Source organism: Prinia subflava, chromosome 1 (assembly GCF_021018805.1).
Source record: "Prinia subflava isolate CZ2003 ecotype Zambia chromosome 1, Cam_Psub_1.2, whole genome shotgun sequence".
Taxonomy (NCBI): domain Eukaryota; kingdom Metazoa; phylum Chordata; class Aves; order Passeriformes; family Cisticolidae; genus Prinia; species Prinia subflava.
Genome location: NC_086247.1, coordinates 144,685,626 through 144,712,529, shown reverse-complemented (window position 1 = coordinate 144,712,529; position 26,904 = coordinate 144,685,626). Strand labels below are relative to the sequence as shown.

General features: G+C 37.8%; 1 protein-coding gene across 1 annotated transcript in view; it reads right to left on the bottom strand.

Moving 5' to 3' along the window:
* Positions 1–26,904, bottom strand: part of PTPRN2 (protein tyrosine phosphatase receptor type N2) — a 633,487-nt gene that overhangs the window by 466,880 nt on the left and 139,703 nt on the right. The window contains exon 3 of the mRNA XM_063415765.1: positions 9,319–9,432. Within this exon, the coding sequence (XP_063271835.1) occupies positions 9,319–9,432 (114 nt within the window). The remainder of the gene's footprint in view (positions 1–9,318; positions 9,433–26,904) is intronic.

Genomic DNA, 26,904 nt, shown 5'->3' with positions numbered 1-26,904 from the left:
AAAATTTAAAAGTAGACAGGTTTTGCACTGCCCACAAGGGAGAAAAAGCAGAGTTACAGCAAGATGGGTTCAAGAGTATTTTTCTCATTTCTGAATTGAATTTGGTATCCACTCTTTCTAAGGTTATTCTTAGCTAAAATTCTCTCAGTTTAAGTAACTACCACTGAGGATCACATTCCATTTTCATTTATTGACTGGTGGAATTATCTCACAGGTTAATAAGATGGGTAGTAAGAAGTTCTCTGTGTTGATTAACATTTTAATTTTAAACTTAAATTTAGTGTCTTGATTTCTGAGCATTGACTGCCCTCTGCTCAAGCCTGCAGGCAATGTCAGAACAAAGTTCTTTTTCATGGAAGAAAAGGGAAGAATATTGTATCATTTTCTCTCCCCCATACATGCAAAAATGCCAATACCCAGTCTTGCAGTTTTCAATGAAGATTGTTGGTGACATCAGAGCCATCATAACCCAAAACATGTATTTTCCTTCCTTTATTGTTATTTAATTGAGGGAGAGTTTAACCCTTCTTCTATTTAGAAATGGTTTGAAATTAATTTCTAACTTTTGTAGAAGTATTTACTACCCATAAATATTTTATGAAGGGTTAAGGTGAATGATTTTTAACTTAATGAATTCTTTATTTCTTTTTCTAGAAAAGAGGAATCTGGCCTAGGCCACATAGAACTGAGCTTACGAAATACTTCAATTGTATGATGATACTCATTACAGTTAGGATATATAGAGAGCTTTTTCTGAAATAGGGATAAATATAATCAGTCTATCAGGTTAGAAATGTATGGGTGATGAGTATCAAACACATTTGAAGACTCCAAATATTATCATTTAAAGAGCAATTGCCCAAACCTTTAGAACTTGCCTTTTACACTGCAGATCAAAGGAGAAGCCTGGAATTTCACAGAGAGTAGACCTTTATCATGGAGACTTGTAAATAGAAAAGGTCTGTGAGTGAACAAAATAACTGACCTTTTGACCATGTAGAATTTTGAAATAGGTTTTACACTGTTTTGCAGTATTGGCTGGTATTAAATCCTTCCAGCATCTTGAATGTGACTATGAGCTGAATGCCTGCTAAAACCTAATAACTATAAAAGCAATGAACAGTTAAATGTTTAACACTATGCTGAATGTCAGTAACTATAACATTATCAGAAGGGAACAAAGTTCAGTGAGAATTTACTGGAAAGACTCGAAACTCATCAGCAATTAGAAGAAGCTGAGCTGGAATGCTGAAGTCTTTTCATTTCATTACTCTCTCTTCTGAAGGAGGGATGAAGGGACATCTAAAGACTCAACACAGCTTTCTAGGAATGTATCAAAGAACTACAGGATGCTCAGACAGGCATTTTAGCTCTTCAAAAGAGCCACATAAAAATAAAAAGAACAAGAAAGTTAAGTTTCTGAAACATCACAGACTCAGGAGCCTCGCACTTTCTCTCCCAGTCAGGGTTTTGCATTGTCACAGATAAAATTAGGAAAAGAAAATCAATTATCTTACCATGTTAAAGAAATGTGAGAATACACATTCTATGTGTGTGTGAGGAAAACCTCACAAACCTCAAGGTCAGGTAAAGAACAAAACATCATTTAATAGCTACATGCATGACATAGGCTAAGTCAAGCAGGAAGAACATTCAGTGCCTTCCTAAAAGACTGGAAATTATTTAGCTAAGAATGTAGTGCAGGTTTATGCAACGTTTAATTAGAAACCAGACAACAAGAGGAATAAAGACTAAAAATGGGACAAAACTCCTTTTTTGCCATTTTAAGTCTGGGAGAAGTTGTAAAAGAAAAACTGAGCAATGGAATACTGAAGAGATACTACAATTTTCTTATCATGAACTGCTTTGTCTAGCCATGTATAAGCAAAACAAAACAGAGAGGGAAGCTTGAAGTGTAGTGAGTATATCCTAAGAATCTGCATGAAAAAAGCAAAAATAGAATTTAAAAAGAAATTTAACATTACTCAGCCTTTTCAGGAAACTGCCACATTTGTCAGAAGTCTTCTGCCACAGCCATGAGGTAAAGAATGAAAACATTTTAAGTGGAAAATCAAAAGCCAGCAACATATTTTATGTGTAGATATATATATTTACTTTTTCTGCAGAGAAGGGGAAAAAAGAACTTTTGTGGGAATTCACACTTCACACTAAAACAAAGTAAAATCTATCACAATTGTGTGAGGGACAACATTTACCCACTGAAGTTTTGTATTAATAAATTAAATAATGATTTTGAGAAAGAAGCCTAAAAGTTTCAGAATTTAGAGTACCTATTAAAAAACTAAGAAATATATGTCAAACACTGGGTGCCATTGAGTTGATATCTTAAAAGAACATGAGGCCATGTAGATAGATTAGAACTGTAGATAAGGATATGTAATGAATATAGAAATAGAAAAGGAAAATATTCCCTCGTAATAAACAAGTCAAGAAGAAAGCACTGGTAATGCAATGATAAAAAAAAAACAGTCTTATGTTGAATATGTAAATAGGCTATAATTACAGATTAATGGTACAAAATGGCATAATTAGTCTGGATATGCCATATTGTTATTCACAGTTTCCAAAAGTGGTGTTATTAGAGAATATAGCAGCTAAAGAAGTAATCTCATGCTTGAATTGAGACTTGCTGACATTCCAAGTGTGGGAACAACTGATAATGAGCTGCAATTTGATTGATGCATTTTCAAGTGTGTTTTAAAAACATATTAGGCACCTATATCACTTCAAGCCTGGTGTTTGCCCAGCCCTGTGGTCCTGTGGAAGGAGTTAATGTTCTTAAATGACCTAAGAGGGTAAGAATGAAATTCACAGCTCCCTGTGGCATCACTGACAGGGGAACACATTCATGAGTATCCCAAATACAAAGACTTTGAGCAGCTGAGCTGCTGCTCAGTCCAGTGCTGAGAACCATCCAGAGGATGCCTGTTGAGCTTGCTCAGGGAAGTCCAGAAGGAAAAAGAAGGGGCATCTTCAGCTTCTTCCACAGAAGGAAGAAGCAAAGACAGTCCTCAGTTTTCAAAGATCAAAAAGAGAACAAATTTCAAAAGAGCCAGCACAGACGTGGAAAAGACAGAACATTAATGTGAAGGTTAAAATCCACGAGGTTCCACACAGATCTAGTAAACAAAGTAAGCAAGGCAAGAGCTGGTCAGCAGCCTTAGATATTTACATTATATTATCACTAATTTCTAAGTTTCCTTTGGAAGAAGAGCTGTAAAGTTACCTGGCCACAAAGAGTTTGATATAATTGGCACTTCCATTTGATAGAAACGTGACAAGAGAAATGCAGACATTTTCTCCCTTGTACCAAGCATATTAGTTAATGTACTGTGTTATCAAAAACAAAAGTAAAAGCTCTGATTGGTCATTCTTTTTAAACAAGACAATGTGGTGGTATTGTGATGACATATATGTCTTCCAAAAAAAAAAAATTAAAATTATGCAAAATCAAAAAGCTTTACACAATGGTGTTGTGGATGCAGATAAAATACCATATACATTGCCTCTGTACTTTTTAATCTTTCTCAGGATATATGGAATCTGTTTCACTCTTGTAATAATTTTTGTAATTCCAACACATTCTTCATAAATACCAATTTCCTGAAAAGAATGTTTTTCACAAATATATTGTGTGGTATCTGACAAGTCAGTGCCATGTCAGATTATATCTGGTAAGCAGAGCAGCTATACAAAGAACCAAAGAAAAACAATAAAATCTGTGGGTTTTGGTTCTGTGCTGTGTAACACATGGGTGTTCAAAACAGGATCTGCTGCTCTATAAATAAATGATTTTGCTTTTTCCGAAACTCATTCTTTTCTGAACTTCCATTTATGTCTTTGAAAAATATCAGTGGTGCTTCAGCACTTAACAAAGGCAGGAACTTTTTGCAACCTTTTCAGCACGTTTTTGTCCATTGAGCCAAAAAGTCAAGGCAGTGTGACAGTGATAGCAGGAGAAGGTAAATAAGTCCAGCCCCAGCTGAGTTTCTCTGCTGTAGCTCTTCATGGGACTTTTGCTGCAATTCCTGGCTTCAGCAGCCATCTAGGAGAGGGATTTGCTCCGTAGACAGATGTCTGGAGCAGGCTGATGCCCAGGAAATTAGATGTAAGCACACTGCTCTCTGCCAAAGAAGAGTTTGCCTTCATTTATATCAATATTTCAATTTAAAGAAAAACCTGCTTTCTCCCACCTCTCAGGGTTTCAGCTTTCTGTATTCTTCCATAATGATGTGATAATCACCTCACAAATATGTGCAAGAACTGCATTATTCCTTTTAAGTTTATTTCAAAACTGAGCCTATAAAGGCTTACTTTCAACTCTTACCTTTCTTGGAGTAAAAAATTATACTTTTTTCTTGAAAAATAGTCCTGACTGAAAGAAATATTTAGCAACCCTTTTGCAATTCACCAGCTTTGTGTGACAAGTTACATTCATTTCAATTTTCAAGTTAATTGATGGTAAATCATTTCAGTTTTTTAAACAAGTTTGCTGTAAGAATATAAAATTATTTCTAGCAAAGTTGTATTAATCACCTTACACTTAACTGGTTAGAATTAATTTAAGACAGATAATTTTTTCTCCCTGTCAAGAGCTTCCTGCATTGCAAAGAAAGCAAATAAGAGGGGAAAAGTACTATTTTTTCAAATAGTCTGTAAATATGTTGCCTATTTCCACAGCCTATTAATCTCTCCAGAAATTCTTGCTTACTTAAGCTACATGAATTTAAAAGCACATCCTACTCTTTTTTGTTCTCTTAATACTACTGTTGATATCTGAATATCTTAAGCAGGACTTTCTTCATAACAGAGTGAAACAAACTGCTTTCTTTGAAACGGTCATTTTTGAACAAGGCGTTATTGCAAAAATGAAGTAGCAGCAAGCATATTAAGTCACTATTTAGGAATGACTCCAGCTCACAAAAAACAAAAACAAAACAAAACAAAACAAAAAAAAAAAAAAAAAACCCACCCAAAAAACCTGATCTGTTTTTCAGTCACTCTGCACATTTCCTGCAGAAAAGTGAAAAGAGAGGTAATTCAGTTACATTTTGAGTAAAACAGAAAACAGAAGCTGAAATACTGATTATTAGTCTAACATACTTTGTTTCTAATTACACAGCAACCTGTCAAGCTGTGCTAGAAACAGTGTCCACAGAGAATGGAGCCAACACAAAAACGACTTCCAGCTCAGGAGATCCACAGGACACCAAGGACATATCGCTGAGAAGATACCAACGCTGCAAAATAATGCTCTGGGCTTGGAATCTCACCACATTTTTTTTCCCCAAACATGCAGTGCCCTCTCTCAGAGGCAGAATCCCAAGTCAGCTGGGCATTTGTTGTGACCCTGAGCAATTCCTCTTGTCCTGATGCTTTTAGGGAAGTGTGTCCTTCAGCCTCCACCTCTGAGCTCCTCCTCAGGGAATGCTCCCTGCTGTGGCAGCTGCACATTCCAAGTAAGTGCCATGATATCATGGCACTATTTCCAACCACTGGTACCATTTCTAATCCCATGAAACACACAGAAATGCCTCTTGGAGCATGCAAGCTGAAAAATGCTACTGTTCTTGTTTTTTATTGCTTATAGAGGTATTTCAAGTACTATTTATGCTTCATGTTGAGTTATGATGTCCCAAGCTTTACTCTCCCATTTCATCTTTCATGGCTCTGATTTACAGGTCAACAATCAGTATGGAACTGTTTCCAAAACCTTGTCAAGAATCTTATTTTAGTGAATACTTTGCCTTTACAATATAAATGTGACTATTGTAGGAACAAAAAGAAAACAATTTTTTAAATAAATTTAATGAATGTACTTAGGAAAAAAATATAGGAAAAAGTATTTGGTACATTTTAGCTCAAACCAGGAAATGCACACATGATTTATCATTCTTGTATACTCCAAAAAGTACCTTTGTCCAATTTGGACAAGAGGATGCAGAAGACCAGCCACAGAGATAAGTATCTCCCTTTGCTTCAGGCACTACTCATTCGTCCCTCTGCACTGATACTTCCTTCACTTCCCTTTTCAAATGATTCAGGCCCATCTACATGGCATCCCTTTGAGTGTCCTGTTTATCAGACAATGAAAAATGTTTCAATTCCTCATAAATTATTATGAATTATAATATAAAGTACCATCAGCTGCAGAAAGTGATTTGTCACGTTTCAGCAACGGTGAGAAGGGTTTTTCCCAAATAGACAGTCCCATTTATAAACACTGAACCTTCAGAAAATCTTCATAAGGGTTTGACTGACTCAAGGACAGTGAGAGAAAATGACATGAGCAAGGGTATCTGAATGCTAACAGATCATTTCTGTGTAGGGAACAATCTAATAATCCAAGGCATTCATTTCTACCATCAATCTACCCAGGAGGTAGTAGAGATAGACAAAGATAGACTCAATGTGTAAGGAAGACATAAAAACTGTATCATTATGAAATCTGAATTCAATTTTAGTCAAAGTCCTTTATTAAACAGATTATCATCAGGTGTGTCACTCATCTAAGCCTCTGTCTTATCCTTCCCCATTGTAGTAAACATTACGAGTTGGCAGAGCCACAAATTCCATTTGCTATTCACATCACATTGTCCTGTGTTTTCTACATCTCACCACACACTCTGCCATTTGGGCCATGATTCAAACATGGGCACCACAATCAGCAAAGAGGGATGAAAAAGAATGTCCATTTTACAAGGTTTAATATTGTTTGTTTGGGTTTTTTTAATCCTATGGAAATAGATGTCAACAGACTTTTGTCAGGGTTAGGGAGGGAAAGGACGATCTTAGTAATTCTGCAAGAATACATCAGGAAGTAAACAAAATAGACAAACCAAGTCACACTAGAAAATTAAATAAATAAGAACCTAGAAGCCCACACCAGTTAATTACCCCCAGAAAATCTCATCCTTAGCTGTATATACATCTAATAAAAATAGAAAGGGTTCAAATGAGGCATTACTAGATTTTTTACTAATCATGAGACCTACTGTACAATCTTTCAAGGGAACATTGTCCAGCTGTTTACAGAAAGTAAAGAGTAGATGCTGTCCCCTATCTTTGCAGGAAACGTTGAGCTGGACAGAAGCCTTTTGGAGATGACAAGAATGAGGCATCACACAAACAAAGGCAATAAGACCTCTGAAAAAATTAGGCCCTTTCTGGTAGTTGCCTGAAATATTTGTTTGGTTTTGATAATGTTTTGTCTATCTCTACTGCAGAAATGGTTATCCCATTTTGCACACCCCGTGCAGGAGAACAGCATTAACTGTGTGAGTGACCATCACAGGCAGAAGACAGGACCTGGGGCTGGATGTTTTACATCTGATAGCACCAGTAAGCAGCAGAGTCTTGTCTTAGCAACCTTAATCCATCAGTTTGAAAGTATTGATTCTATTCCTTCCATATTTCTGTCCCCACTAAACTAAACTAAAATTTGAAAGATACTAAGAGTAAAAAGAAAAAGTGATTGTATCACATCAATGATTTGAGCAAGAGCACTCCAGCATTCTCTTATGTTTCACAGACATATTTAAGATTCCCTTCATCAGGATACCTAGAGACCACAAAAAGAGCTTGCAAAAGTTTTGTATTCATTTGAATACACACATTTAGTTATGCATCTCTGAATGTCACGAGTAAAGCAGATAAAAGCAAAAGTCCTTTATTTTCACCATGATCTCAATCTGTGTTTTCCTTGTCATTTTCTGGCTTTTAAAAATTATGTGACAAGATCACATTTCAGTGTTCAAGTTTCCTTAAAAGAAGCACACTACAGGTTCCTGCAACAGAAAAAGTTAAATCCAGGGAGGTGGCTTGTGGATAACAAAGGTCCTGGGATGGGTTGTTTTACTGATCAGAGGAGCACTTAGAAGGGGAGGCCACATCAGTTCCACTGAACTAACCAAAATCTTATGGTTAGCAGGGAGATGGAGGCAGGTGAGCATCCTTTGAGATGGCCTGGGGTATCCCACCCCCTCTGAATGTTCCCTTCCCAAGGACATTGGGCTCCTGCAGGTCTCTTACCTCTGACATCCTCATAGGAGAAGCTTTACACAGGACACCTGACCTATACTCATGCAAATAGGTCAAGTGCCTGTTGATACGTGCACGATACTTAAGGTATTAATTTAGGTGACTTAATGAGATGAATGTGTCCTCGCCTCCTTCCTCACTAGATTCAAACAGAGCCCAAACACAAGTTTTTTCACTCATACAGTGTTGCTCTGACAACAGAGTATTTTCATTACTTTGCTTGCATTACTTAGCCTTTAAAAAATGACAAATGAAAGAGCCACAAGTACTATTCACATGTAACTGTTAATCAGGCAGGAGCTACTACAATCAAGTTTTGCTGAGTTTGTCTCATTTGGATGGGCTGCTGGACAGCAAATAAATCCCTTGAAAAATATTAGATGCTCTAAAAGAGTGTCCAAACTAGTAGTCCAGTCTCTAAGCAGAGTTGCAAACTTCTGAGAAACCACTCATGATTAAACTGCCATCATGCTAATACAATATTGCTACTTTGTCATCGAGATCGTGACTGGAAAATATTTAGGTACAAACACCCACACAGATGATGCAATGCATCATTAAAAGTTATATTAAAAGTTATATCCAACAATATTCTTGGAATAATTTGGATTACAAAAATATCTTGGTCCAGTGGCTGTCTACAAGAGATGTTTATTTCATGTATTAGATCTGAAAGGTTTGTTCACCTTACTGGATTTCACTTTATTCAAGTTTTGTTTTGTTAGTTCAAGTTATGCCATTCAAAAGCTGGAAAATCCTTTCTGGCTTTGGAAAGAGCAGAGAGATTAACATTGGAAAGGTGAACAAAAATTAAAAGCAACAGACCAGCTGCAGCTGGTAATGAAATCAGAGCAGTTTTTTATCTGAATTCATTAGAAAGTTCAGAACTTCAGCTAACTGGAAGTTTTGTGTTTTCTGCCAATGTACCCTAAAATATGCTGCAGTGCAAAAGGCAATTTTTTTCTTTCCTGCTGATTTATTTATGTGACACCAGCATTCATAGATGCTAACATTTTCTAGTACAGTGTCAGCCACAGACACCTGCTACACAGGGAGGAAACACTTCTCCTGGAATTGCTTCCCCAGGTCCTCCTGGCAGATTGAGTGAATCCAAAGGCTTTTCACTTTTATAAAGTCTGCACCAGCAGGGCTGAAACACACATATTTCAAAAAACTCCTGGAGACATCACCTCAGAGGGAGCACAAATAATTGTAAGGCCCAGTGCATCTAACCCCCCTCCAGAGTTTTGACTGTACCTCTGTGTGAGAGCTGCTCCAGGATGATCCTCAGGTGCTGCAGAACAGGGGCTGAAATGTCATATTTGTAGATGTCTATTACTGGCACTCGCTGACATCTCCCAAATATTCCATCTGCAGGAAAGAGCAAAAAGAAAAGGAAAAATACACATTTCGTTTTCTGAGGGGAAGAAGGGCGTGATGAGATGCGCATTTCCAATGCATCCTCATTATATACTGAAGGAACCCTTTAAAAGACACTTTAAAAAGTTATCAAAGGACCACTGAAGTCATGAGATAGGACATTTTCTATCAGAATAAATAAATACTGGGAAGAATATTAGCTGGAGGAATATCCTATTGTATGAGATAGGCATACAGTTTATTTTATAAAGTATTTTCAGACTTCTTCCCAAATCTTTAGATGTAAGGCTTCTTTACTGACAATTCAGTGAGAGAAAACCTTAATGTTCAATGCCTATGCTGCAGATGAAAAGTGCAGCATCCAGAAATATTAATTTGCAGAAACTATGTGGATTTGCTGAAACATATTTAATGTGGGAGCTGTGTGTTAGGCATTGGTAAATGAGAACTGAATCCATAATGGCTAGTAAAGGCTCATTTCAAGAAGTACTCTCTAATGAATGCAATAAAAGAAAGCTCCTCACAGAACAATGAGATATTAATGTGGCCTAATTTATTTAGCTCCATTCCATTTGTCTGAAATGACAGACTCTTCTCATCAATGTCTTTTCAAATCACACCTTCTAATTAATTTAGCTTCTTATTAGTCTTTATTTAGAGAATTGTTCATTTTGAGGCAAGCTTCCTGTGTATGTGTGGGAGGAACAGGGAGTTCAAACATTCAAATTACCTTTCTCCCTTTCATACAAAAGCCTAATTCAGAGTCTAGGTGCTTCACATACAATCTGACCATCTGCAATTCTGGGTCTCTGAGAAAGAAAGTGGTTTCATTTATTGTTCAAAATAGTTCTCTTCTATATTGTGATCCAAAGGAAGCAATTTAAATGCAACAAGTTTAATTAGCAAAATATTCTACTGCAATCCTAGTTTTAACACAGTAATTACTTCTGCTCTGATACTGCATCTATGCTCCAAAAGGAGAACTACATCAGATGAGCAGAAAATAAGGGTGAGCATTAATTTGCAAACGTCCATTACTTTCTGTGCTACTTCACAGAGCTAAAAGACTACAAATGGGAACTACTGGCCCAGCTGTTCACTAAACACAAATAATGGCATAAAAGAAAATAAACCAAACCAGGATGCAGAAAAAGGGCATTATTAGCCCTCACTGTTAACCACAAATACCTCATTGAAATTAGCCAACTTTTTCTTTCTTTGCCCTTCCAATCCTCCTGTCACTTACAACTGCCAAATTAAGTTAATTCAAATTAAAATCCTACATCTGAATCTAATTTTGCTATTGGAAACTAGGTTTAATTTGGAAACCACATAGATAGATATAGTTTGGTTTTCTGACATGCAATGTGAAAAGCAGCCTAACAGTAGATTAAAATATTCATCTCTGTTTAAAAACCTGCTGTAGTTGAAAATAAGCAAAGTATATAAATATTAGTCAACGTGTAAATGGATGGAAAACAAGAATAAGGTTTTGATTCAGAAAGGAACAGAAGAACATCTCAATGTTTAGGAACAAAACTGTTCAAAATGAAACATAACCTGAAACAGCCAGTTCTGTTTTGGAATACCACCATTACTGGCTACAAACAACAGTGCCAACACCTATGTTTACATAAACAACATGCATTGTTTCATGCATTTTTTTAGAGATAATGTATCTTTAAAATAATTCTTATCTTATTTTAGAGTCCAGAAAAGCATACACATTCAGTAAAAATGAAGAATTTTTGTATTAAGTATCAATTAAGGATCTCTCCATGGACGCAAAAGCTAATTCACTCACAAACTCCAAAAGAGACCAAAGCATTTTCCTAAACTCAGAGTTTTCGGATACCTTCAGCCTACTTTGTTTGAATAGAACAAAACCCATTTGAATTCTAAAATTAACAATTAGCACATGAGCCTGAGCTTCATTATACAATCTACCCAAAAACACTGGGACTGCTTAGGGAGAAACTGCAAGCTACCCTGGCTTTTGTACCCAGTGAAATATGGGCATAATGAGCTTTGGAGGGGCTGCAGCACAAACAGCGCTGGGCTCTGCTAAACGCGGCTCCAGGAGAGGGGAGCAGGAGCAGAATGCCCCAAGGAGAGCTTGGCAAATACCAGCTCTAAAACACAGAGGATCTTTGTGCCGGGGATTACAGATGGACTGCAGTCGTGCAAATAATACATTTCGTAGTTCAGCTGCTTTTTCTAAAAAAGTTGGAATTTTCCCAGATTTTTCTGTTTGCTTGACGCCTTCTTTTTTTTATTTGGGTTGGTTTGTTTGGTTTTGGGTGTGTTTTGGCTTTTTAAATTTTTTTTTTTAATTAATAAGGTTTCTGTAGCAAGATATAAGACCTAAAAAATTAAATTGAAGTTGGGCATTCAATTTTCAGGGTGTCTTTTAAATAAACTTGTTTTCAATTGCACAGATTTCAGGGGAAGAAGAGGCCAGGGAGAGCCATTTTACCAAGAAAACTTGCCAAAGGTGTCCCTCTTTTACTTTCAAGAAACCTATACAGCAGATGTGGGGTCGAAATTGGCTTAGGTCCAGCACAAAACTCATTTTTACTTAAAAAACAGATTAAATTAAATTACAGCGAATATTTAAAATGCCCAGCTTAGTGGGCATCGTGAACCATCCCAGTCACTGTGGTATTTACAGCAAGTCAGTACATGGTGCATCTTTCTGCACCCTGATGTGCACCCAGCTGGCCTCAAACAATGAGAGAAATGCCCAAAGCTGGGCATAAAGCAAAAAAGAAAGTGGAAAAGCCCCGTGATTTTACACTAGATGTAATGGGGCAGAGGAATTTCAAAGAGTGAGGGATGTTTTAATGACACCATGCTCTGTATGCCTATAGCTGCTGAGAGTGTGCTCACACTGAACTTCCATTAAAGCTGTGTTAGGAGAGGGAACGTACCACGCAAAGGACATCTGCACTTTACACAGGCCCAGAATGAGGGAAGGTTCAGACAGATCAGTAGGGATATGTGTTTGTTATTAAGCTGTTATCAGTTGCTGTCAGCAAAAAGTAGAAATTTCCACACTAATATCCTAAAAGTTACACTTAGACCTGGAAAAATCTGCATTAACAGCATGCTCACGTTGGCTCTTAGAGAGCTGCTAGATTTGTTTTCAAAGAAGAGAATAAACCAGAAGAATAATACACCCATTTAACCAAGGAAACAGTGAGATGTTTCTTTATCCATTTGGCTCTTTTGCTGATAGGCTTAATATTTGCGAAGAAACACAAACATAAATTTTTACAAGCTTATATTTAAAATATTGAATTTTGAAAAATATTTACATACTAAAGAGGTCGATGCTAAGATTAAAGACACAAATTTACTGTAACTCAGGTGCCCAATAAGATCTTAAATAGTGTCAGATGTCTTTAATAAAAGACAACACCCTGGAGCATAATATATGTATTTACACTGAATGTTTATCAACTTCTAGTAAAAAAATTACAACTGGTCGATTAAACCATGAGCAAGTCAAAACACAAGTTCTGGAAAGCTGATTGTTGAGAGAGGTTTAAAAGAAAATGGAAAACACCCATCATTATTCATTATTAATGCCCATTTGTCATGAATTAGTGCATATTTATGACCTCCATTACCTACTGAGGAAGTACCACATTACATTCATGATTGACATCCAGGTACTGAATTATGTAAAAGGAGACCACAAAAACCTGTAGTTTGAAACACTTTTGAACAGTTGATTGCATCAGTTTGTTCACTTTGTGAAGGAGACAGGCATCAAGTGATTAAGAGGTACTAAAAAGTCTTTGAAAACTTGTGCTGAGTGACAACCTTCACCTTGAAGGCAACACTATTTTTGGGCAGCTGAAATTGGGCAGATTCATGAAAATCTATTTAGGCGGTCTTCCCTAAAAGAAAAACCAAACCTGTGTTTGTAATAAAGAAGCTGTCCTTGGCAAGAGAAATATATCCCATCCTGGAAGTGTGCTAATCTGGTGGCTGAAATTAAGACGTATCCACGACATGGCACAGTGTTGAATAATACCAGCAAAAAGAGAATGGGTTCTTGTTGAGTGGCTTTTGCTACAGAGCAAAGGCATGAAGACTGGTAGAGGTACTGGAGTTTGTCTGCAGGCAGCTGAAAAGTTGTTCTATGTAAATTAGAAGATTGTGCTGTGCAGCAATTAATTATTTAGATCTGCATGCAGTGACACTTTCACATGGCACTGACAAGTGACCTTTGCAAAGGAGCCTTCATGCAGATGCTTTGAAGCACCTGGTTCTTCTGCTCTTCAAACTCCCTGCAGCAGCCAGAGAATAAACCAGAAGAATAATACACCCATTTAACCAAGGAAACAGTGAGATGCTTCTTCATTGAGCTCTCCAGACAGGATCAGTACTCACATAAATGGGTCAACCAACACTTCAGCTTCCTTGCACGAATTACCTGCCCATTAGAGCTTTGTATAAAACTCAAGTTTTGCCCATTCTGCTGTCATTGTGCTTTGCTCCTGTGTTATGTAAAAAAGAAAGGCCACAGAGCCAGTGGTGTGCCAAATAGCAACTTCTGCCACCTTGGATTGCATCATTTGTGCTCTTGCACTTAATGACAGAACCAGCTATAATGTTTTTAGGGGGCATCATTCTACAGCAACTTAACCTTCTGTAAGAAAAATAATCCTTTCTTCTCACTGAATTTGGACATCACTTCATACTGCTTCCCCTCGCTAGTGGTTTAAGGTGCTGTGAGGTCCAGGACTAATAAAAAGGTCAGTGTTACAACCCACAGTTGTAGCCTGAATTGCTTACTGGAGAAATTAAATCCTTTTCCAATGGGAAGCATATTTGCATCTCAAAAGTCTCAAGACACTGAACTTCAAGGTCACAGATGTCAAATGTTTTGGAAGTATGAAGGAAATGGTCACAGTGTTTTACTCTTCTCTCCCTGCTGTTTCCCATAGTATGGAGTTTGTTTTCAAAATCCCTCTTCAAAAATCAAAAAAGAAAAAAATTAAATGTTACTGTTCCTTGAAGAGGATGTTAAGTTCCATGCCAGGAGGCTTATTTCAAAAGATATAGCCCACAAATCCACATTCAACATTTACAAGTAAGGTCTTCAGTAAAAAACATACTTTTAATATTCCATCTATTAAAAAAGATTTGTTCATAATTTATATCTCTATAGTCACTTTGTAAGTAGTAGAGACAATACAGATGAAGCAGCAGTGGTTTCTACAGCATCAATTCTCATGCAATGTTTTGGAACTGTGAACCCAGTGCTTCCAACACAAACCCTGCAGGGCTGAGCAGAAAAGCTGCAGCTTGCAATCAGGGGAGCTGCACTGCAGCACAGAGCTGCCCTCCGAGGGGCAACCTCCCCCTGCCCAACTTCTAAAGCCTCCTTGTCGTTTTGTTTTGCTGATCTCCGTAGTGCCTGGTTGTTTTCCTCAGTGGTCCTTGGTTATCCCCGTTTCAGAGCAGTAACAGTGGCATCTAGTGGACAGGGATCACTCCTGGAGCACACGCTGCTCCCCTCCTGGATTCTGTGCTCCCAACACAGTCCTGAGCACTTCCAGCCACCCCAGACCAGCCCGTCCTGCCCTATCCCAATGGCTCACAGGCAGGGGGAAGGCTTTAAGGCAGCTATTTAAAATGAAGAGATATGATTTTAAAGTTAAAGGATACGGTATTTGTCTCTAGATGTAAAGCATTATAGAGACAAGTAAGGAAAGCGCATTGAGACTGTTTAACAAGAGCATGGGGTGGCATTCTGCTTTTGCTGCTGTGTGAGGCACAAAACATTAGGCAATAACAGTAAATCCTCAACTTCAACTAAAACACAGCACATTTTTGTAAATTTATTTTGCGAATATAATAGAAACACCATAAAATACAGAAAACAATGAAGGACACGCTAAACACGATTTTTTTTTATCCAACAAAAAAAAAAAAAAATTGCTATGCAGGGGATAACTAAGAGTCCACTCTTCCTCAGCTACTGAATAAACTGCTGCCTGGAAGGCAAAGGTAACTTTAATAAAATTCTGCTGCAACCCAGATCACCTAACAGTCCTATAAAAGAGCTCTAACAAGATTTGGTGCCTCTCCTCAACTCTCTGGACCCAGATATTTAAGAAAGAAATGTGGATAGCTGGTCTACTTTGAAAAATTCCTCAAACCTAAAACACCCAAATATTTCTGCTGATTGAAAAAATCGGGTAGGATGTTAGTGATTATGAAAGTCATAATATATGCTGATATTAAAAGGTAAAAGCTAACATTAACAGCAGCATTAGTTAGCTGTTGTGCAAATACTGTGATAGGGCTGGGATTTGCAAAGCTCCAAATCAATCTGAGGCATGAATAGTTCCTCTGGGCATTACGATCTCCTTGTCTCAAGGAGTAAATCTGACTGCAAGTTCTGGAGGACTCAGTCTTTACATTAAAAAAAAAAAAAAAAAAAAAAAAAGATATATTCTTCCACAGAACAGAAATTCAGTAACTATTTTTGTGTTAACCTGCTAATTTAAGTGGTGGATTGTTCAGTCCTAAAGCATTATGCACTTAGAATTTTTAAGTTAGAACAGAAATATGTAAATTGTAGAGAAAGTAACTAAAAAATCCTCAGTACAGCAAAAGAAGGGAAGGAAAAGCCTGTGAAAAACTGAGTTACAGGCTAACAAAGCAAGAGGAGAACAGGCTTGCCATGAAGGAAGTGCTGCCTGCTTCCAAAAAGCCCCCAAGTTATTCAGCTAAGAGAATGAGAGGTCCAGATTTCAATGCCTACTTTATGTGACTCAGAGCACAAAAATGAAGCTCAGGCTTAACAGGTCATACTTACGCCTTGCAAACATCGAAATAATGGCCATGCCTTGGGAGGAGAGGGCAGGAGAGACTTTAAGGAAAGGGAAAAGTAGAGATTAAAAGAAAGCAAATCTTAACATTTTGCTGCTAGAGCTAATGTTCAAGTTGAATAATGCTTCCATAACTTGGTATTTCTTAAAGAAGCACACTTGCACTTTCCACACCTTAGGTAACCACATGGCATGAAGGTTATGTTTTTGGCTCTGTGATGAGGATAATAAAGGATTAGAAAACGGTGACTATATCAACATTTTCCACATCCAGTGTGGATCTACACTACAGTCTGCAAGCCACAGGAACCATCTGCCTCTAATTTTGATCAGAGGCAAATCCAGAAAACCTTTGAGCAAAAAACCCCAATAACTTCTAATCATAATACGTTGAGAGGGCTTTTGTAAGCAAAACTATGCCTACAGTACTAGCTGTGATGCTTTTAAGAAAAAAGAGCTTGCAATCAAAATCTTCTGAGCAGCAACTCTCTTTCTGGTCAATTCTGGTAGTAAAGAGAAAAGGGAGGAAAGATTTAAACATATAAATCCTCCTCCAAGAGGATAAATACTTTAAATTCAAGTATAATTCAAGTATTAGTAGGCTTACAATGAAGCTATCTCTTCTTTTAGGATGTTTAGCCACTGGACTGCAAGATTAACATGTAGGTTTACCATACACTGCTATCTCAATACTGAGGAATCTAAGGCATATGCCCTGGCCTATTTAGAAAAAGGCTTTTTTTCCTCAAAAAAAGACAGAATACTGCACCAAACTCTGACCACATCATTATGGGGAAGATAAGAATAAACTAGAGATGTTCAGAGAAAAATGAAAGAAAGGAGGCAGTCACACAGAGCCTTAAGCATTGAACTACCTGATTCTTTACAAGACACACTAAACATTTATGCAACCTGGTTGATTAATTATTTATGACATTATTGGGAGAAATAGAGTGAAAAGACAAAAATGAACATTCTGAATCAGAACAAGTTTCAAGCAGGGAGAAACTATTCTGGAGCTGTTCAGCTCCCTCCTGGAAGAGTAATGGAGCTCCTATTGCTTACACTGTTTAAAATTAAGACAGAGCAACAAGGAATGGTGAAACATGAACAATTCTCTCTCTTTTTTTTTTTTTTTCTCAATATGCATTTATGAACAGAGATTACTGGAGGGACTACGAATTTATTTATGGAATCAATGAGATGCAAATATACTAATGCTTATTTATGTATACTAATTTTCCAAGCATCACTGAGATGTACTTCAGTCACTTCAAGGATCCCCATTACATTTTTGGTTGGTGCCAAGAACCACTTTGGTGCTGGCAATGTCTTCACTGTGTGATCAGACTGTAGCTGCTCTTGCATCTGTATTCCCAAGGCAAAAATAACTCTGCAAGGAAACACGTTCAGCAAAATACATTTCTGCATTAATTTTAATTTTGTATTAAAAACAAAGTATTGAAAGTTTTAACTTGTCCTAAGTGCCAAGAGCTTATATTTTAAGAGTTAGTTATTATGTGTTTGGAGGAGACACTGTTCTCGTGAAAACATGACTAATGACCATTCCATTCATATTCACCAGCTGCAGTGTCTAATAGAGCAAACTGGGTTTATTTCTGTCCTTTGCCAAACTAGAAGCTTTCTAGATCTTTGCAGGACAATATTTATTGAGACAGCAGATTGCTTTTGTAAGCTGAGTTACTGAATTTATTCCTAAATGGAACTGACTTCAGACGTGCATGGAATTATAGCAATAAAGATCTCCATCTTGTTCCCTAGCTAAGAAATATTTTTAAAATTATGGAAAATTACATTATGTGAACCTGAAAACATCAGCAGAAAAATTAAATGGAATCCTTCCAGGAGGGGAGGAGAGGGGAAATCTTTATAAACAAGGATAACTTCAGAGTGCTGCACCCTATGGCCTGATTAAAACTGTTTGGAGGTATCTCAGAAATCTCTACACCTTGCTCAAGTCTGAACTATGCCTACAGAAGCCACAGCACATCCAGCTGCCTCTGGCAGATTAGGCTTGGGCACTGGAACAGCCAAGCACCTCACTGAAACTTTGACATTAGGAGGCCAACAGTTTCAACTGAACAGTTTGAAGAACACAAAAAATTGACAGTTTTCAAGAAAACTGTGCGTTGAAATAGCTAAATATGATGCTACATACCTCAGATCATCTAGCAGCATCTGCATCCAGGAAAGTTATTTCTGTTACAACTAATTAGAGGTCCTGACACAACTTTCCCCTAAATGTGTGCCAGACCCAGAGCCCTGCCTGCAGCTCTGCTAATGGGCACAGGTGAAGGGCAGCACATGTTACAGTCCTCCTGAGCTGACTGAAACCCCAGTGTCCAGCCTGAGACAACGGGAGGGCAAAAGCACAAAGAAGGTCTGGGGATATATGAACACACCACCAGTAAGTGGAAACGAGGAGGTGACATCATTCAATATGCAGCACTGGTAAAGTCAGCACGGGAATGCAGGGTTCTGAAAAGAAATCTGAAGATGAATGATAAACTTTGGAAAGGGCATTGAGAGAAGCAAAGGAGATTATTTATGGGCTGGAAAAAGCCCTATGGTGAAATGCCTTTTCCAGCACAGCAGATGATCTTTTGTCTCTCTAAGCAAGCCTGCAGACAGATGGAATGATATGGGAACAGGGATCAGGAACAGGGCTGGGAGCAGTTTCAGAAGTATTCTCCTCAGTTTTGTGTGCCACTATTCAAAACAGCTTTTAGGACCAGCAATATCTGAAATTATGATAAGAAGGGGTCTGAAAAGCAAGACTTCTTTTGGAATGGGTACAGAGACCCCTCAATAGATGTGACATATGCAACCCCCAATTGCTTCCTATTTTACTCACAGAATACATACAACTCACATAAAATGCTTAACATTTGTGTATACTTAAAAGTTGTAATGAGCTTTTAAAGTACTTTATACAATTAAAACACATTCTTTGACTGGACTTTGGGGACTGGATTTAAGCTGCTCCCACCCTTAGAATATCCTGTGATTGGAGTGGTTAAGTACAGAAGTTGTACACTCAGCACATATACTTAAAAGAAGATAGAATAAATAAAAATAATTTTGAACAAAATATTCATGCTACAAAAGGATGAAAAAAACTATTCATCAAATACACAAAATAAAAAACTTGGAAGACAGGACTTCAGAATCAGCAAAATAACCCACTGAAATAATATTTTACTAATGAGCATCAAACTGTATCTTTCTAAATGTCTTCCTGATACTACATTGCTTATGAGGTGACAGATTCTTGATTGGAGTAACAAAACCACACAGAAAATATTAACTCTGTTTGTTGATGCTTCCTCCATTCCAGCAGAATGTTTTCCAGCAGAAGCCATCACTGGTTTTTAATATGTTTTGATAGATCTAACAGAAAGGGGCTGCAATCCTGTGTGAAGGGAAATGCCTCTACTCAAACTCTACTACTCTGAAGCTTCTGCTGCATTATTGACAATAACCAGACACATTTAAATGATACTGCTGAATTTATGACATTTACTAGAGGGATAACCATTCACCCAGATCTCTGCACACAGGTGACTTTTCTTGAGCATGTCAACTCAGAGTTTCACTCTTCTGCCAGTGCTTTGGCACTCCCCTCTTATCCAACAACCAGCCCTGCCTCTGCTCCTGTTTTGGCCCACACAGAGGTTTGCAATGGGCCAGCAGATATGGGGTGATGGTGTGGGCACCACCAGAGACCTCCCCAAGGTCAAAAACACAAACAGAACTGCAGACTCACTTATGAAAGCAAAGGGAGAAGCCAATATTTTTTAAATGGGAAAGGAGAGACAGAAATGCAAATCTTGAGGACAGAAAAAGTCACCAGCTTCTCTCCCTGGTCGTATCTCAGCACTAATTTTTGAGTCAGCAACAATGCTTCTATCATGAAATGTAATGTGGATATACTGAAACCAGAAAGATTTCCAAGCCATGTACAGAGTGAAGCAGATTTAGATGTAGCCAGATATTTTTGTTTAATATTCAATAGCCTTTTCTCCCAAAGACATCAAGCATAATAGTCAATTTTTAATTTTTAATCCAAATTCTGCACTCCTAGTAGCTGCAGTAATTTTACTTTGTAGCTCATGTATTCTTTCAGTGTCACTGAGAACAGCAGCAAGAGACAACTGTTATGAATATTTGCTACTATCTTCAGTGTAGCAACAGGACATCCCATTTCTCTCACGTCTGGAGCATCACCCTTTCAAATAAAAATGTTCATCCCTAAGTCAAGGAACTACAGCCCGTAAAACAACCTGCAAAATTTTAATAAATTCAAGATTTTAACGTCAGCACCCGAAGTGTTTTGCACAAATTTCATTTGCCGCAAAGTTCGTATTCTGCCTAAACCACTGACTGCTGTCATATTTGGTGCAACTTGTTATGGGTGGAAAGATAAGCAGCAGGGCAGCAAAAAGAGGAGGTTTATCTCTGGCAGCTAATCTCCTCAATCAACAGCACTCAGCTCTGCTTAACAGCCGTTGCCAAGGAACGGGGACCAGCTTTTCTTATCGGCTTCATAATGTTTCATTGACTATTCAGACTAGAATAGAAAGCTGTGACACTCAGGGTTATAAGCAGCACAAAATGAAAATGGCATATTATGTGGTATGAAGAAGAGAAGTCTTTTAGCTCTCACCTTATCTGGACAGTGACTGTTACTCAGAGAAAAAAAAAATTGAAAAACCTATCATTTTCTGCTCCGCTTATTTTAATATCACAAAAACAAACAGAAAAATATACCTACATAAATAAGATTACTTTTTTAACATTGCTGGCAGGTCCTCAGCAATTCACTGACATCACTGATACCTCTTATACAGAAACACAAGGGTGGTGTAGATCCCCTATTACATTACTGAAAAGCAAGTGTTGGCTGCTTATTCTAAAGCTACTGCAGCAGCTTCAGTGCTTTGAGGGACTTCTTCTCATAGGAGAAGAAGGGAACTTCCTCAAATTTACAACCACAACCAGAATGAGAAAATCACTGTGAAACCAACAACATTTCTTTTACAGCATCACTGTTCTTCTCTCCTCTCTTCATCTCTGCACAGGTTTTGATTTTCAGACTGAATATTGATACTCTTCATGTACTTGAACAGGATTAAAAAGGCCTTATTGCATCTCTTCTGATTATGAAATTTTAGGATAATAACCTTTCCTGAGTGTCTGGTACTAAAATTTAAATCTGGGACTATCCAAATTCATGATGAATTGTAACTGTCATTGTATTTGCATCTTATAATCAGCGTATGCAGAATTTTATCATTATCCACCACAGTAAAAAGTGGCAAATAAGTAAAAGAAGATGCTTAGACACATTCACTGCATCAGAATGAATCACCTAATGAAGTACATCCAAAATTAGAAAATAAATGTGTTTACCTTTTTTCTGTCTCAATGAATGACTAACCATGCTCAAGGCTATAGGGCAGCCTATGAGCCTTCATATTTACAGATGTCCAGAAACTCACAGGAATATCCTGGAACAAATTTTACAGTCACAGAGTTCTCTGCTTTTCACACAAAGCTTAGGTATGTACTTGAGACAAATATTCATAAGCAGTTAAGGCTGCAAGTACTTCTGAAGGATGTCAAGTTACCCAGTCTCTTCCTGTACAATCTCCAATGCATCCAGTTACTATTAAAGACATGCCCAAATCTCCATTTATTGCAAGTCTCCAAGGGGCTACTGGGAAGAGTTTTATGCTTAAACATAACTACTTGCTTAAGCAATTGTCTTTACTGAAGCCTCAGACTAGCATTGCTCTCTTACTTTTCCACAGTTTTAGGAAAAAATGCAAAAAATTACAAGCATTGCAAAATGCTTCTGGGATCATACTACGTCCTTCAGGAAATGTTAAAGCTTTGCTGTAACACAGACCCTGTGGGATGAAGATGCACCGAGGTAGAAATACGCTTTTTTTGGCACTGAGGCTTCCCCTGCAGATGTGATTTCAAAGTACTGACCACGTTTGGGTTGAAGTGCTTTGTGTGGTTATGGTACAGTGGGATAGGATCTGGGCTCTTACATTCAGGCTGGGATAGATTAATTCATTTCACAAAGGCATAATTGTTGTCCTTTCAGCCACAAACAACTTCTGAAATATCCTCCTAAAGCTCACCACTGTTGTACTAGTAAACCTGCAGTTTTATCTAGACAATGTCCTTAGATTATCTGGTGCAAGCTTATCAACTTCTCTACTTCTTTTCCTTCCATTTTTTACTACTTATGAGAACAGAAAATTTTCAAATAAGAGAAAGTATTTTTTCTAATAACAATCAAAGGCAGCATTTTTTTTCATAGTAAATGGCCTGATTTTTATGAAGAAGTGCTTTAAGTCTGACACATCTTACCAAACCTTGCATACAATACTGGACAGGTAATTTAAGGGTGTAGTTGTGACAGATTCACTCCACAGATACCAAAGAGGCACATACTGTTGGTGATTTGGCTAAGTCAAAATATAAGTCAATAAATTGAAGAGATACATGCCTTGATATGAGGATGCCTTCTATCAGTTTGCATCCAGTTTGGCTTTCCAGCTAAGGAACACTAAGAGAAGGTGTTGCACCTATTTCAATTTGCTTGACTACATTCATAAAGTAAGAGAAGATTCAAGTAGAGAGGTACTGGGTTTTCTTCTATCAGTCAAATAACTAAAATCATAAACTTGAATCTATTGCTTTATCATTAATTGAATATATTCAAAATCATTACTCTTTAAATATTTTGGTTTTATATATGTTTATTTTTTTGTGTGAAACACCAAATTACATTTCCAAACATTTTCGCTTCCCAGCACTTCCATGAAGATATATAAACCATAGAAAATAAACCTGGGTACATCGTTAATTTTGGTTCTTCAGACTTTTGCTTTTTGCACTGAGGCAGGGAGTGACTGTGGAGATTTTGGTCATGGAGAGCTGACAAACAAATGATGGTACAGACAGAAAGAAGAAGGGTGTTTTCCATCTCTCCAGCTCAGAAGAAAATGCAGCCTGAGAGAGGAGATGCCCCTTCAGCCATGCCCACACAGTGCCACACAAAAGCTCGCAGCTGATTGCAAGACTCGAGTTTTAAATCCCACCAAGAAGGGGTCCCATCTTGGGGCCAAGAGCTGTCATGTAAAGATGGTTACGTCCTGAAGTTGTTTATTAAAATATTATTACCAGAAAAACAACTAATTCTTTGGCAGTTCATAAAGAGTATCATATCTCAGAAATCCATTCAAATTTCTGAATAATGTATAATTGTTTCCTTACTCCTGTGCCATATCAATAGTGACGTTCCATTTGAACATCAGGATCCCTAAGGGCCAGGTCTTAAAAGCTGAGCACAGACACTTAAGGAGCGAGGGAATAAAAAATATCAGATAAGCACAGACATGGAGATTCACAATTTTGTGTGTGCATAGAATCAGTTGCACAGGTTGTGTGCAGGTAATAAATATTATCTGCAAATGCAGATATGGGAAGGATTTCCATATTCTACCCATGGAAATAGGTAGACCAAAATCAGGGCAGAGGTTACTGCTACTGTTTTGACTTCTACCTGGTAGAGGTTCTGTTCCAAAACTGTAATTTTAACATCCCTGTTGTGTTGTTTCTGTCCCTTCACAGTTTTGGTGTCTGAAGTTGAAAAAAGGGGGAAAGAAATTGACTGTACAGAAACTAATAGTACTAACGAGAGAATGGAATAAAAAAAATTGCAAAATAACTTGGGAAAAAAACTTGCTTCAACTTGAATGTAAAATATGATACTCAAACCCAACAGTAATTACAGAGATATACAGTTTTCACACAGATCCATCATTAGACATCATTCAAGCAGAAGCATTGGAAGTGCCCTCTTTTTACCCACAGGCAACGCCTTATGCAAGGCTGCCTCCCTACATTTAAGGAATTGATTTTAACAGCACTTTAGGTTTGTGTTTCTTTTTTTTCTTTCTTTCTCTTTTCTTTTCTTCTTTTTTTCTTTTTTTTTTTTTTTCTTTGTGTGTGTGTGTGTAAGAAGGCTTCAGAATAATTTCTACAAAACCAACATGGATCATCTTTAATTACTGCATTGCAACCATGGCTATTTAAAAACCCAGTCTCAGCAAAGTAGATGACAAACATTAATGAGCAGTAATGCACACATGGTATTGTAAATGAAAGGATAATGAAAGCAATTTATTTGAAAATTAAAATATGATTAAGAATGGCAGTCTGTTCTAGGACCCAGATGCCAGCAGAAACCAACCAATGTGCAAGCAGACTGTCATTAATTTGGGAACCATACGAAATTGCTTTCATTTCTTTGACAGTTTTTAATATAAAGTATCTTAACTAATAGGCAGCACATATACCCTGGAAGCTACAAGACCTATGGAGACTTTTAGAAGAAATTAAGAACAGCACAGGGAAAGCCTCCAAGAGGAGACTCTCCGAGAGAGAGAGAGGAATACATTTGGAAGCAATTTCCAATTTTAGGAAGGATGAATTACACTCTGCAAAAGTGTCTCTATGCTTTGGCTGTGGAGAGCCTGTCAGTTCTCAGCTCACTCTGAAGCGAGGTCAGGTGAACTCAGAGCAGATGTCCAAGGCAGGTGCTCACAGCAGCACCTAAACAGGAACAGGACAGGGGTAAGCCCTCAAGGCAGCTGCACTGACTCAGCTGAATGCATGCAGAGGAGGTCCAGAAGCAATTTGACCACAATACTTTTCTCCTTCACATGTGTTAAAAAGCCTCTCTGAGGTCGTGCATAAACTGTTCCATCTGCACAATGTGGAATGCTAGTTCAAGTGTCCATCACTTCAAGCACTTCTAACTTTCCTCCAAATCCAAACATAAATATCTTGAAAACATGAATTATTATTATTATGTATTGAAGTTAAAATGCTCTTTTATCTTCTGAAGTATGTGCCTACCTCAAGTTGACACTGACACAACAGCAAACCACACTCAGAAGACTGCTATTAAGTTGTCACATATACTCATATTTAAGCATTTGAGTTTGAAAATTTCCACTAAAATAACTTCTTCAGAGGCAATATGTCAGAGGAGCTTGAGTTCCATGGCCAAGTACTAGACTCCATGTCTCCAAGACCTACAAATATATCAGGATGCGTGGAAAAATTAATTCAGAATGGTTTCTCTTTTTAAAAAAATCTGATTAAAGACGAGTTGGAGCTCTGCTGAACAAAGCCAAAGGACTGCTCCATCTTGAGGGTACTGAGCCCAGTGGTTTTGTTCCAGATGCAGCAGGTCAGGTACAAAACATTTATCAGTCCAATTTCAGAAATTAAACATAGCTGTTAGGATAGCTGTTCTTAGGAAGATCAAGCTCCTGCTAAGACACACCTTCTGTTACAAAAATCCACTTCATAAATATGTTAACCTGGACCTAACAGAGCACAACCAGCTGCTCAAAACAATCATTCCTGCAGTGCTGTGTGCAGCTCTGGGCCCCACAGCGTAAGAAGGATGTGAGGGTCCTTGGATGCATCCAAAGGACAACAAATCTGGTGAAAGACCTGGAATGTGTTTCTCATGAGGAGCAGGGGAGGGCTTTGGGTCACCCCGAAAGGTGACCTGGTTGCTCTCTACGGCTTCCTGGGGGGGTGACTTGGAAAGGGATGTGCTGAGTGTGTTTCCCTGGGATCCAGTGATGGGATGCATGGGAATGGTTCACAACTGTGCCAGGGAGGGTTAGAGTGGACCTTGGGAAGCATTTTTTTGCTGAGAGGGTGGCCAAGCACTGAAACAGGCTCCCGAGAGCAATGGTGATGCTCCAGGGCTGTCAGTGTTCAATGCCCTTAACAATATGCTTTTATTTCTCATCAGTCCTGAAGTGGTCAGAGTTGGACTGGATGTTCTTTGTAGGTCCCTTCCAGCTCAAATATCCTAATCTAATCTCCACAGCAGCACAGGATACTCTGCTGCCATGAACAGCATTTTGTTGTATAGCCACTGAACTGCTCGTACAGTGTTCACAAGATGTGTAGACTATGGGAAATCAGGGTAATCAGTCAACAGCTTCTTTCATTTTCCTCTTTCTTGAATAAGATTATACTTTATGTACATAAATCATTTATTCCCCTAACAAAAGACACACCAGAAAAAAAAACTAATTTCATCAATATGGCTCCCAAGAAATACTATTTTCCACTCTCTCTAAGGTATGAGGAGAACTTCTTATGCACAGTAAACACAAATCCTCCTATCAAGGATGTAGACTATTAAATGCTGCAGACATATTCTATCTATTTTTGTCCTGGATATTATTACATAATGTATGTATTTATTACAACTGCTAAAGTAAATATTTAATTATCTGAAACAAAACTGGCAAGATTTTAGGGATAAGAGCTGTACCCCAGCCGAGCTGCACTGATATCACCACTAACAGCACAGAAAAGACAAAGAAAACAGTTTTATCTGCAGAACTTAACAAAAGGCTACTCCCTGGCCAGAATAGATTTCCTCTTTTTTTCTTCTTTCTCTACTTTTACATTGCCTTAGATATTACTAAATTTTACAAAGATTCCTAGAATTTTCAGCTTCTAATTATTTCTTTTC